This window comes from Centrocercus urophasianus, unplaced genomic scaffold (genome assembly GCF_019232065.1).
Source record: "Centrocercus urophasianus isolate 14NV4802_14NV808 unplaced genomic scaffold, USGS_Curo_1.0 seq_10, whole genome shotgun sequence".
NCBI classification, from domain to species: Eukaryota; Metazoa; Chordata; class Aves; order Galliformes; family Phasianidae; genus Centrocercus; species Centrocercus urophasianus.
The window spans coordinates 80,943,477-80,957,300 of record NW_024884142.1 but is presented as its reverse complement, the minus strand read 5'-3'; the positions used below and the strand labels follow the sequence as shown (position 1 = coordinate 80,957,300).

Below are 13,824 nucleotides of genomic sequence, written 5' to 3'. Positions count from 1 at the left end.
GGATGTTCAGGTTGAATACTAGGAAAAGTTTCTTCTCCAAAAGAGTGGTCAGACACTGGCTCAGGCTGCCCAGTAGGTGGACGGAGTCACTGTCCCTGGAGGCATTCAAGAAAAGTGGAGATGAGGTACTTAGGGCCATACTTAGGGTTTAAGGGGCAATACTGGTGGTAGGTGGATGGTCAGACTAAATGATCTTAGAAATCTTTACCAACCACAGTAATTCTATCCCATACCAATGCAGTGCACGCTGCTACATTTCACTAACTTCGTCAGGGCTCAGGACAGGGTACTTTGGAGGCTGCATTTATCTGACAGCCTGAAGTCGATCCTACATACATGAAACTAATTTTTCTTTCCTTTCCTGTCAGTGCTGACGAAGTAAAACTGTGGTAAGTGAAAAATAATTTTTATCAGGTCTATGAATCACAGGGTATATGGTGAAATACATTCTGCAATGCAATTGATAAGATGAGAAATAGTAAACTTGCCATAGCAGCTGTAAGCCTGATGTCACTGCAGCTTCCGAGAAGTTCTCAACATTCAGGAGCATAGATAAAGCTGAACACCTGCTACCTTAATAATTTAACACTCAGGTGCCCTCAATAAATCTGAGGTAATTCAATTTTATACACTGTGCTGTTTGCTATTAATTCAGGAGTGGTAAAATAGAACATGTAGCATATGTGCTACAGTTGGAAAGATTAGTGCAGTGGAAAGGTGATACAGGAGTGAAATGGCAAAGGGACAAACAGGGAAAGAATGATCACTAATTTCCAAAGATCAAGGCTCGAGGGGAAAAACTCCACAAGGGAGGGATCTCCAAGCAGAGATCCTTCCCCAGTGGCAGTCAGCCTTTAAGTGATGTCTAAGAGAGATACAGCCAGGCTCCATGCTTTCCAGTCACATAGCTGAATTGCCTTCAGTTGTTCAGGCTGTGACTCAACAGTTCCCAAACAATACGCTTCAAGGCTCATTGGTATCTCCAGATTTACTGTCTTAGCCCTCTCCTTACATGAAGGCAACAGAAGGAATTGTAATAAGCTGCTCCCAAATGGTTCATGCTTTCTGGGAGATGTTCCCAGATTAACCTGATGCTCAGGAGCTCTATGACTTCAGGTGACTCCTTTACAGTTATCAGAACAACGATTTGGAAATTTGCTGTTTATTTAGGTAGTGTCAAGAGTTCAATACCAGCTAGAAGCTCAGGGTAGTCAAAACCTCCTATTTATCAAATCACCATGCTTGCAAGCTTTAAAGGGGATTGGTACCAGTAAATTTTGTGCTATACTCCCTTCAAAAAATGAAGCTAACAATTAAGAAGTAGGGAAATTACGTTTCCAGTTCATTCCAGATGGAGGTAACAAACAACATGTGAGCTTCAAACTGATGAGGGCTGGCTGCAGCACAGTAACATAGGAAAGGGGAAAGTGATGGGAGGGGGATCATTAAGAAGTGTTTTGTGGGGTGGGCATTACAGCAAAGAAAACTATTTTTACCTGCTCTCTGCTCTTATTAAAAACCTTTATCTTGGTTCAGACTGACCATTAATTGGGTGAATTTCCTGCCAGGTAGTTCACCTGGAAAAATCTTGAAAATGATACAAAGCAGACTAAAGCTAATTGCACAAGGATGTGCAAGCTAGTGGTCTCCTCATAGGCTGCATATCAGACTTGCTATTCTAGAGGGAAAAAATGTTAGAATAAAATGTTCAAATGATTATTGATCTGCTAGGAATCTCCACAAAAGTGGTCAAATTCAAAATACTGTTACAAAATTTTGATTTCTATGGGTAACAATACAATATTGGTACTTTTGCAAAAAGCTGTGCCTGTTAACATAAGCATCACTCAGAAAATTACCAGTCAATATTGGGAGAGAGGAAAACGTAAGACAGATCATTAAATCCAGTATCTGCTATATAGATGCTGCCCAGGCCTGTTCCTACCATGCTCCTGACAAAGTCTTCATGAATAAGGCTGTTAAAAAACAAATTCCCTTTATACAGGTGCAATCTGTGTCCAAATTATGGAAGTGCTTTTAGTTGGTTTAAAAAACAAAACAAAACAAAAACCTCCTGGCTTAATCTGTTTCTTTCTGCTCTGTGATGCACAATGAATGGCTTTCTTGTCTCTTGATTGTTGTCTTTCTTCTTTTTCCATGATGGTGTGACCACAAGAGTGAGGACATCTGTTTCAAATATCATAGGAGGTCACTGTGGAGGTAAGAAATGTATTTATGTGCTGTAGTTAGTGGTTTTGCTTGAATTTGTAACTGTGCAATGTGTGTGTATGGCAACTGTTGAGTCATGGCCTGAACCAATGATTGATCACCTGGGGAAAGGACCGGGTCAGTCCTGGGAGCACAGGTGAAGGCAATTCAATTCTGTGTGACTGCAAGGGGTGGAACCTGGCTGCAGCTCTCTTAGACCCCTATGTAAGGGCTGACTGTCACTAGGGAAGGATCTCTTTCTGAGCATCTTTCCCTGTCAAATTTTTCCTGTGAAATCAGATCTTCGGAGACAGGTGAGTGCTTTGCCTTTGTAATGCCTTTCTATCTGTGCTAGTCCCTTTGTTATTGTATCTTTTGCATTGACATTCCACTCTGCTGATCTTTCTGATTGTTGCAGTGTTGAAGGACAACTGCAATGGCTGTACCACGTTGTATAAATAACTGGCAGAAAAAGCCTGGTTTGTGACTTTTCCTCTTGTGCATACAAGCAACTGGGTAGCCTGCTGTATGCATGCCACATAAAGTGCCCTTGGGTCTTGAGGCTGGGAACAGAGGTGTGTGGCTGAATTCAGTGCTGTGGCTGCTGTATGTCCTGAAGGGCAATGTGATGTACCAGGTGTACTATGGATCTTCAGTACAGATTTACTAGGAACAGTTCCTGGCACTTCACCCATCCTTTATCCACAGCGTGGGTAGTGTGTTGGGAAGCACGGTCTGTCGTTGAACCATGAGGTGCTCGTTATGAGTGTTTACTTGTATTACTGTAATGCTTAAAGCATAGGGTTGACTGCTAAAGAATGAGTCATGAATCAATATTTGTACTTGCAGAAACAGGAGGGAAATATGTGGGAAATTGGAAGAAGCTTACAAAAGACTCACAGTAGTCACTGCTGGAAAACATCTCAGCAAAACAGATGGAACCTGAAATCAATCAGACAAATTGGATCAGGTTGTGAATACAAATGTTGAAATTCCACAAGCGGTACAGATTTTTTCCTTGCAGGTGATGGAACTGGCTTTTCAGTACAGCACAGACCATAAGCTTTCTTGTGTGGATCAGACAGCCCTACCCAGAAAAGAAAAAATGCCACAATTGCAAGTGGGGAGGGTCAGATGGGGAGGAGGAAGTAAGAGGGGAGAGCTGAGCACCAAGGTGATGATACCCAAGGGAGAGACAGAAATGCACTGGCTGCATGCTCAGGATGGGATGTCCAGATGCACTGCTGGCCTCACTGGAAACAGCAGCCAAGCTTTCGGTTGCTTCCCTAGGGTCAAGCTTTCTCACCATTTGTCTGTGCTATATCCCAAAATGCCAAGGAATATGAACACTCATAGGTCTGTGCAGTGCTGAAGAACTGTCTTTTAAGCTATTTTATTTAGTTCATGAACACATGAGATTTAAAAAGCTGAGCATGATTGCTGTGGTGAAATAACACAGTAACTCTTGCTTTGCAGATGTCTGAAGGACAAGCCAAACAAACTTCTTTGCAAGATTGTTTGCTCTTGCAACTCTCTGTGGAAAATTGTTCTATGCTTCAGTGCTTTGTACTGCTCAGAAACTTTCTGCTTTTCTGCCAGTGAGCCCTCTGTTCAGGGGCAATTTACATCTAGCTTTATTGTGCTGTTTATTATCTTGATGTATTCATAACCACGGCCCCAACAGGCATTTGTTTTTCAGCCTATAAAGCCTAGCAAAAGTAATCTTGTGTGCGTGTGGTTCTAAAGAAGTGCCTTGTTTATTCTGGTGACAGTAAAACACAAACTAAAGCTACAGATCTGGAGAAAATGTTGCTCTGGTCTCACATTATGAACAGTGCAGGTGCTAAGGTGAAAATGTACAAACGCAGCTGCCGTTTGCCCTGACTGCAGGCAGCAATCAGCTCTTGATATTCCTGCTTACCTGGTGGGACAACCTCCTCTGCGTTCCATTTTCTTCCTTGTATTACGTCTTAGGCCCTGTGCCTTCCTTTTGGGCAAAGTAGCATGAAATCAGTTTGCTTTCAAAGCAGATGTGCTGCTTTTACACTCCCCATAGCAAGATTGTGAGCCTGAATTCATTGTTATCTGGTCAGCCACAAAAACAGCTCTGCACAACCCAAGGCTGAGCAGTATCTCCTCAACACAACTGCTTTTTCCCCACAGGCCTTGGGGAGATTCTTGCAAGCTCCAATAGGTAAGACATTAAGCAGTGCTGGCTCCTGGCCTAGGAGAGGCTGTCAGGCAATTTTCTTTGTGTCAGCATTGCTTACTATACTGAAGCAAGGAGCAGCGTGCCACTCTCCTTCCCTGCAAGCTGCGATTAGCAGGGACACAAAGCAGCTCTGGCTGGCCGGCACTGAGAGTCTCCTTGACCCAGGAGCACACCGACAGACTGGCACAGCTCCTGCCATCTGTTGCCCCAGCAGTGCCTGGCCCTGCCTCCGGGTACTGCAGGAGCAGGCCTCAAGAGGAAAACGCGGCAGCTGAGTCCCTTGCCATCTCACCCTTGCCCAGACAGCTCCAGGTATGTCTCCTCACACTGCTCGAATATGACCATGCATGAGCTGCTCCATCACAGAGACAAGATGGCATAGAATTCCTGACTTGGTAAAACCAGGCACTCTCACTGAGTGCATTTCATCACTAATATACTGAAGGTATCATCAGTCCTCTGGAGTAAACCAGCCAGACTAACCTGAAAATTGCAGGAAGTGATTTTTGTGATGACTTTTGGCAGTTAAGGCAAAAGGTAAACACAACTAAGCTACAAGCACTGTAGGTTCAGCTCTTACTCATTCAGTGTTTAGTATTTGCTCAGTAAGTAGTTCCAGTGAAAGTCTAGATAAGCCCACTCTCTAGACCTTGCCAAAGTATCCCCCAGATACTATTTCCAAAATGTTACACTAAAGTCCATCATTGCTAAAAGAAATTGTTTCCAACATAGAAAGAAGAAATTGGTTTACTGACAGACTAAATATTTTAACGAGGATTACTACACATGTAACTATTCTATGAATATTTTCCTGTGTACTACTTTCATGCTTTTAAATACTTTTTACATATCCGTACATCTGAGTTACCACATCCCACTAGATTTTACTGGAAGATGGATTTCTTATCAAGTGATGAACTGCACTTTTGGGACCTTAGCAGTGGCTGTTCTCTCACTTGCCCTGTGTTTAATTGTCCTTTCCTACCTACAGATGTCTTTGGAATGCTGGCCACCACACTGGTCAGTGAACAGGGGCTCTGCACTGCTGCTGCCAGGAGTAAGGCCGCCTTCTGGGACAGCAGTGGTGTCCTGCTGCTGCCTGTGACGTCCTGAAGTAATTTTAAGTCACTCCCTATGCAGTGATGCCCAGTTATTTGTTTCTTCCACTAAAAGATTTCCAAAAGTTGCTATGTCAGCACTCACACAGCCTGTGAATATGCCAACAAAACTTTTCTAGCACTTGTGTTCACGTAAAGTGTTACTGTTAACACACTTTGCTTTTCAGTTTGTTATATTCCTCTGAAAATTATTCTGTTAATTCTATCTTCTAAAAAGGGCACAGAGATGTTCAACTACCTGGGTGCATATTTTATGGTACACAGAACCACGAACATATATTAAAAAACTTGGCTGACTGAATATCCTCATGCCTGAAATTGGATTTGCTCATCTCGTGTCATGCCAGAGACCAAGATCCAGTTAGCAAATTTGTATTACTGAAGTAATGATAAACATTTAAGGGAAAGTAATCGCCAGGAGCAATTTGCTGTAAAGTTACATTGCTGAAGGACATAGAGTAATTCTGATTTGACAGAAGCACTTTGCAAAGAAATACATGTGAACTGAGATCTCAATCACTGACCTTTGGAAAGGGTCACTGGGAAGCTCTTCTCAACAGAAACTGACCTCAGCATGTAGTGTTTCTAACTTACACCACTTATTCACACAAAGCTGTGAGGTGATTCCCAGCAGCCAGCGCAGGTATGCAGTGAGCTGGCAGTCTCACAGCCTGCTGGGAAGCAACCATGTGGTGCTGTCCACAGTTCTATGTGTCACTGTCCGGCACCATAGAGAGGAAACAGAAATGCTTATAGCCTTTGGCTAGCAGAACAAAGGTGTTTGTGTGGGCTTTTGCTTTATTTTTATAACAGGCCAAACATCTTGCTATCATGACCCAAGAATGGGTCTGTCATTACCAGCATATGTGAGGAAGCAATATTATCTAACCAGGCTCTGTACATCCGTGTGTTGAAATTAAGATATATCGGAGTTGCATCTAATCATCTCCCTTTAGCAGCTATTAAAACCAGCATATGTTAAAGCAACAGTATAGGTGTTCCCTCTGAATGATTTTATGATGCTGTCAATGCATGTTGAAGGAACAACTCAAAACAAGTAACTGAAATGCAAAATCCAGTTCATTCAAAAAAAAAGTGTACACGAACAGAAGTAAACAACGGTGAAGTTGTGAAAATAAAAAACAAAAAACACCCCTTTTTAATTCCCTTTAAATTAAAGTACTGAAAAAACAGGCTAAGTTTCTTTGTTGCTCCAAAAACAGTTAAGAACTCAAAATACTCCTCACAGCACTGACATGACTTTGATGGATTAATCAGTATTAGAGGCACATACAGTGATAGGGCAGCATAAATATTAGGCAGAGTTCTTAAATACAACTTTTGAGCTGCTGTTTAGGCAAGGTAATATTTCCTTCATACTGTTAAGAGGTCATTATAAAAAGAAACCTCCATCATAATGCAGTTTTTTTCTGGTACTGAACAAGAGTGAATAAATGGGACTTGAGAGGTAACTGTGCACCAAGGGCCTTTATGCAAGTTGTTATTCTGGAACCCAAATACTGTGCTTTGTTATCACTTTTTATGAAGTCCCTCTGTCAGCACTGCACACGATAGGCAATGGCAGTGCTGTGAGCTATGATCACAGCAAAGCTCACTGGCTGCCAGCAGAAAAACCAACCACTGGGACATGTCTGAACACTGCTGCCCTGAAAACTTGTCATGTCTGTCAGCAAACAATGGGTGTACCTCTCAGGCCATACAAATCTAATCTTATTCGGGTTCCTGCTGTTTACAGAAGCAGCTTCCTCTAGCATATTTTGAGACTGCTGTTGTTCAGTATTTATCTACCTTCTAGAGATAGATTTCAATCATTAATACAGTAGAAGAACATTACATTTTCATTAACCTTTTTTTCCTTGAAATAGAAGTCTGACTAACAGTTGTCACCCACACAGCAGAACCTGGGTCCCAGACGCACTGCGGCCCAGGATTCACCTGACATACAGTACCCATGTACAAACTCCCTCTCTTTAAACCTCTGTTTGCTGCTTCACTGAATATCTCCCTCCCCCATATCCGTAACAGCAGTCTGTAATTGCTTCACCACAGAAATGGGACAGATTTGGCATTCCCTCTTTTCAGTTGACTACAGCTTGCACTAGCAGGGAGCTCGGATTCTGCCTGGCTAAGTGACAGCAGCACAGCAGCTCCAATCAAGGACTGCTGCCACGTGAATACCGGTGCCCCCAGCCCCATTTTAATTAAAGAAATTCACCAATGAGTTAATGCAGCAGTTGGCCGACCCCACAGCGATACATACAGATTACAGCAGCAAGTTTAGTAATAGTAAACTACATCCGAGTGAAATTTTTCAAGGAGAGCAACCAGCCACAGGCTGTAACTCCCCACTGAAGCACCACCCGCAATCATTTTACGGCCCGTAGGGATGAAGCCCTCCCGCCCGCGGATCAGCACGTTGCCGGCAGGCTCCATCGCTCGCGGTCAGTCCCAGCAGCTGACGCGCTCTTGCTCGGGGATGAGGCTCCAGTTGGGTGAGGGCCTGTCGCTCGCCAGCCAGTCAAAGTCATCCACCAGGTTCCAGTTGTTTCTGTTTCTATCCAGCCCGGACGACTCGAAGTCCGCCTCGATGCCCGGGTAGCTCCACGCGTAGGGCGCAAAGGACACCTCGCTGCAGTCCTCGATGACGGCCCTGCTGGTCACCTGCACGTAGAAGCGGCTGCCGCGGGTGCGATGCGTGCGGAGCTGCTGGCAGGCCACCACCAGCTGGCATTCGCTGCAGCCATCCACCAGCACGGAGGTGGAGACGGGCCCGCACAGCACGGTGCAGCCGCGACACTCGCGCATCCGCAGCGTGTTGGGGTTGCCGCGAAGCCGCACCCGGCAGCCGCGCAGCTCCTCCAGCACCACGTCGCGCTGCAGCAGCTCCTCCGGGCCCAGCTCCAGCTCCCGATCCTCGGCGCGGCTGAAGCCGCACAGCGGAGGCCCGCCCGGCTCCCCCTCGGCGCTGCCCGGGGCCGGCGGCTCGGCCGACTCCTCGGGCTCGGCGGGGCGCGGCTCGGCGCCCGGGGCCGCCTCTTTTTTCAGGCTGCGGAAGGCGAACTTCTTCTTGGGCTGCAGCTGTTGCCGCCGAGCCGCCAGGTCGGCCTGCAGCCGGGACACGGCTTCCTGGCCCTGCCGTACCTCGTAGGGAGACAGGAAGCGCACGCTCTCGGTCAACAGCTTCTGCAGCCCCTGCAGCCGCGCCGCCGCCTCCTCAGGCCGCCCCGCCGCCAGCAGCGCCGCCACCGCCTCTCGCTCCCGGCCGAAGGCGGCGGCGAAGAACTCGCTGCCCTCCTCCGGCACCGCCTGCGCCTCCTTCAGCTCCCGCTGCCGCGCCACGCCGCGCTGCCGCTCCGCCTCCCGCCGCTGCAGCCGCTCGGGCAGCACCGCGACCGCGGCGCCGCCGGCCTCGGGCCCCAGAGCGGCCACGAAGGCAGCCGGCGCCCTCCGCTCCTCGCCCGCCGCCTCCATCTTGCGCTCCGTCCCGCCCGCGGCGCGGCGGCCGGCGGGAGGGGCGGGGCCTGCGCGGGTTTAAAGGGGCGGCGCCGGGCGGCGGGATGGGGTGAGTGCCGGCGCCAGGCGCCGCGGGGTGCGGCCTCGGCTTCCCAAACGGGTGGCGGGTGTCGCCGCCCGCTCTGTTCCAGCCGCCGTGCGCGCAGCAGTGCCCGCTCCTCCCCTCTGCTGGCCGCGCGCTCGGCCCCTCGGGCCACTCGAAGCCTTTCTCGCAGGCGGTCGGAGCCGCGGGGGAGGGGCGGGAGGAGGGAGGACCGCTTTGGGCCGGAGCGCCTTCCGGAGGGACCCGGGCTTGGGGCGCGGGCCTGTGTGGCGCTTCGTGCCATGGCTTCGGGATGCCGCAGTTGCGCCGCTTTGTACGCTTTCCCGCGGCCTTCCTTCCCGCAGCGGACTGGCCGTGGATGCGCTGGCGGCACGGCGGATGCGCTGCAGAGCGGCTGCCGCACTCCGGCCGTGGTGTGCGCGCTGCGCTTTGTTCCAGGAGGGCGCTCGGGTGTGAGGGACTGCGAGAGCGGCGCCCGTGGGTCGCTGTGTCCTTGCGGTGCAGCTGTGCGAGAGGTACGCAGACACCTCTACGGGGATGTGGCAGTGGCCAGGAGGCCGTGTGCGCGTGTGAGAGCTGCCTTAGGTAGATGTGCAGTGAGGACTACTGGCAGCGCATCTGGCTGCAGCGCGCAGCGGTGACCGTGCTCGTTCTGATGTGCTCCTCGAGAGCGGCTCTGTCCCTGCTTCAGGGAGGGGTAATTTCTACAAAGAAAGTGAACACCAAGCACGTGCACGTACATGAATGTAAGTGCAACCCCGCTCCAGGACTACGGCTATCATATGCGTTCCTCTTGCATTCCAAAATTGCCAACGGTTAATCAACATGCAACCTGAACTATCCGTTCATACTAAAGCATAACAAACCCAGAGTAGATATTCCAACTATGCTGTTAGAACTTACGCTGAAATACAAAATTATTATTTTTTTTTTATTATTTTTTTTTTTTTTCTTTTGCTGCAATGAGGAATCAAGGGATGCCAATCTATGGCCCTGGAGCATATCCAGAGAAGGGCAACAAAGCTGTGAAGGATCTGGAACACAAGTTTTATGGAGGGTGGATGCAGGAATTAGGTGTGTTCAGTCTGGAGAAGTGGAGGCTCAGGGCGGATCTTATTGCTCTCTACAACTGCCTGAAAGCAGGCGGTGGCAAGGTGGGAGTCGACCTTTTCTCCCAGGTAACTAATAGGCTGAGAGGAAATGGTCTCAAGTCGCTTCAGGGAAGGTTCAGTTTGGGCTTTAGGAAGCATTTCTTCTCGGAAATAGCAGTGAGGCCCTAGAACAGACTGCCTAGGGAGGCGGTGAAGTCACTGTCCCTGGAGTGCTCGAGAAAGGTGGAGCTATGGCATTGAGAGATGTGGTCAGTAGGCATGGTGGGGGTGGGCTGGTGGATGGACCAGATGATCTTAGTGGTCTTCCCCAAACCTAATGGTTCTGTGATTGTCTGGTAGCAGCAGCACTTTGGATGAGGTTGGTGGAGCCTGCAAGGTGTTTTGTATTGCTCTGTTGGAATGGATGCATAATGAACCAGAGATGGTGTATTCCATTGGAATGTGGGTGGGTAACATTGTGTTTAATGCATTATAGCACCTGACTGTCTCAGTGCTGCAAAAATAATGCATCCAGAATTTTGCTTCTGAAGAATGAGGTTTTAAATCTTAAAAATAAAAAGCTCCTATGTTGTAGAAAAGGAGAATGCTCAGTTGTGAAAACGAGAAGGAAATCTTGTAGCATTCTCACGTGATTTGTTTCTACCAGTGTATTTAGATAATACAGTGATAAAGTCTTCAGCGTTTTTGCTAATAGTCAGATCTACTCCTGCAGTACCTGCAGTCATGTCAATGTGCAACTGATTCACTGTAAGAAGGAAATAATCCATCTTCCTGTCTTGTTTTGTAAGAAAGGTGTGTAAGTTTCATAACAGGCCTTCTTGCTCCCACCAGTGTAGGTAATACCAGTAGGAGCAGTGATGTAATTTCGTATCCCATAAGCGAGGCTACTCACAGGAATGTGGCACTCTGTTTTTTTTCAGTATGTGCAAACACTACTGTTATTCTTAAACAGATGCGACCAGATGGATGACCTGCAGTGCTTTATGTTTGAAAAGATTACAAGCAAATGCTAGTACAGGCCCTCCAAAAAAAAAAAAAAAAGAAAAGAAAAAGTCTATATGCTGTGCTACAGTGATTATTTTTTATTATATTCAAGCACTCAGAAAGTTAGGTATGCTAAACTGATTATTTTTGTCTCAAGGTGATTGAAGTTTTAAATTAACAAGGCCTAAATACACTTGTGAATAGGAGCTTCTGGGAGAGACTGGAGTCTTTTCACATTGCGAACACATACAAATAGGTTTTGGGTTACAAGTACAATAACCACAGATACAAAGAGGTGGAGTTTACGGCCATAATGAAAAATTAAAAAGGGAGTAATAAAATTATTCCAACCATCTTATCTTGATACTCCAAAATTACTTTCCACATTTACAATTTGAGGTTTTGGTATAATTGATATTGATATGTATATATATGTATTTGTGGTAATGCAAAGACTGATGATTTTCTTCCTGACTTTGCTGGAAGTAATGATGTTTCAAGGCTGTTTAATGTGCTTCAATATAATCCACAGAAAACAGAGGACTTAAAATTTCCCATGCTGTAACAACCTGAATAAAGTACCTGCCTTATAGCTGCTTGTTGGTAAGCTGCATCAAGCAGTTTAGCTGCTAGAGACTTTTGGATAACAGTTAGGTACGCAGTTCTGCCTACATTATAATCCATTCTTTTAATTTTTTTCTTGACGTTCCTTAGTTTTTCTTTGCTTTGAAAGTAGATAATACTCAGTTCAGTAATATCTTTTCCTGTTGCTTGCACTATATACTGTTATTTGTCTTAGGTGAAGTTGCAGGTTGCATGTGCTTACATGGATGTAGTGCTGTGGATCTCCAAAAAATGATCTATAGGACTCATGCTTCTCAGCTTAAATCTGTATCACATGGTTATTGCCCTCCAAGGCTACCTGCCTGGAAAAATATTGTACTGATTGAAGCTAATTCATACTGATTTATACTGACGCAACAGAATTAACTCATGGTTTCCTTGAAATGAGGCATACTGCATAGATAGAGTGAAGATTCAAGATCCTGTCTCATTTGAGCATTATTTTAATAAGAGAGGTAAATAAACACAAGAGCAACAGGAGCAACTGAGTGCCTGTTAAGAATACATGCAAGGGATTCTTAATCTTGAGGTTCCTGAGCTTGTGAAAGTTAACAACTTCATAGCTGTGGTCTTGAGATGTAGGTTTGCACCTTCTCAGAGGAAGGAAGCAAACACAGCAATTCCTTATCATCATTACATACCTCCAACACGGACACTTTTATTTCAAAGGGTTTAATACATGTACACTGCACCATAAAACACAGAAGGTGCTGCTTCATCTGTTAGCTGTGTTTTTAAGAAAGGCAGCCTCTGTCTCTCACAAGGAGTTCTTATCTGATAGATGCAATCTGTGAATGCCTGTTAGATTGAGCTTCTCCAGAAGAGATTAGCAGGTGAATGTAATTACTTCTGGCTGCAAAGTAGGTGCTTCGGTGACTTGCTCAACCATAGTATGCTACTGCCAGTTTTAGTAAGATCTTTTCTAACTCTTCTGGCACTGTCATCAGACATTAAAGAAAGATGTAAGCTATATTATGATTCATTTAAGGTAGTGTTGACTGTACATTTTTCATGGTGGGTTGGGGCTTCTGTAAAAGGGGCTGTCAAGCTTCTGTAGTGTTTGTGTTCTCTTGAAAAAAATCACAAAGTCCTTTATCGTGGCTGGTACACTGATTGCTTTTAAAAAAGCTTTTATTTGGACTAAAATGATATTCTTTAAATATTTGGCCATATGGAAAAGCAAGACAATGTAAAATATGTGTATTTTTTAAATCGCTAATTAGAGAGTTAGAACAACAACTATAAAACTCGGTGCATCTTAATTGCAGTGAGTAATGCGAAAGCTTTGAAACATAATCCTTGGGAACATGTAAGATACTAATTATATTCTGACTAGTCAAGGTGCACTTGTTTTGGAACAAGTCTGAGCTGGTCGCTTCAGAGAACCTGGCGTTCCCAGTGCCAGAGGTGGAGAAACAAATTCATTTCTACAGAAATGAGTTATCCTCCTACAGCCAAGATGGACTTCAAAGCGTAACACATTATGACAAGAGACTGAAAGATTAATGAAGCAAGGCCCAAGTACACTTAACGCAGAAGCTCGAGAAGTGTACTTAGGTTTAGTCTAAGCCTAGCGTCTAATTGGTATTTAGGACCCCAACTTGCTAACTGACCTAAGTTAAATTCTGAAGACCCAAGTATGTAAATCACAGATGCTGTCTCATTTTGTCCAGAAGAATCAGAATGATACAAAGATACTGTGAGAAACAGTACTGAAGGCTTTGCTGAAATTCAAAAACATTACATCCACTGGCTTCCCCGGTCAACAAAGTGGGTAAGTTTGTAACTGAAGGAGATTAATTTCATTAAATAGGCCCCTCCCTTGTGTACTTGTGTTGACCATGACTGCATTGTCTTTCAGGCGTTTTTTAGTAATTCCTGGAATAACCTTTTCCATGATTTTGCCTGGCACTGAAGTGAGACTGATAGGCCTGTAATTACCAAGATCTTTCTTGCTCTTGAAAACTGGGACAATGTTTGCCAGCTTCC

At 45.8% G+C, this 13,824-nt stretch overlaps 1 protein-coding gene across 1 annotated transcript; it reads right to left on the bottom strand.

Annotated features, from left to right (window-relative positions):
- Positions 1-6,316: 6,316 nt before the first annotated feature.
- On the bottom strand, positions 6,317-9,030 carry TBCC (tubulin folding cofactor C). Its single transcript, XM_042829556.1, has one exon. It carries the CDS (start codon positions 9,028-9,030, stop codon positions 8,002-8,004), a length of 1,029 nt encoding a protein of 342 aa, XP_042685490.1. The 3' UTR covers positions 6,317-8,001.
- Positions 9,031-13,824: the final 4,794 nt, after the last annotated feature.

What these genes read in the sequence shown, in the direction of transcription:
- TBCC (XM_042829556.1), bottom strand. Translation starts at nt 9,030, where the DNA reads ATGGAGGCGGCGGGCGAGGAGCGGAGGGCGCCGGCTGCCTTCGTGGCC.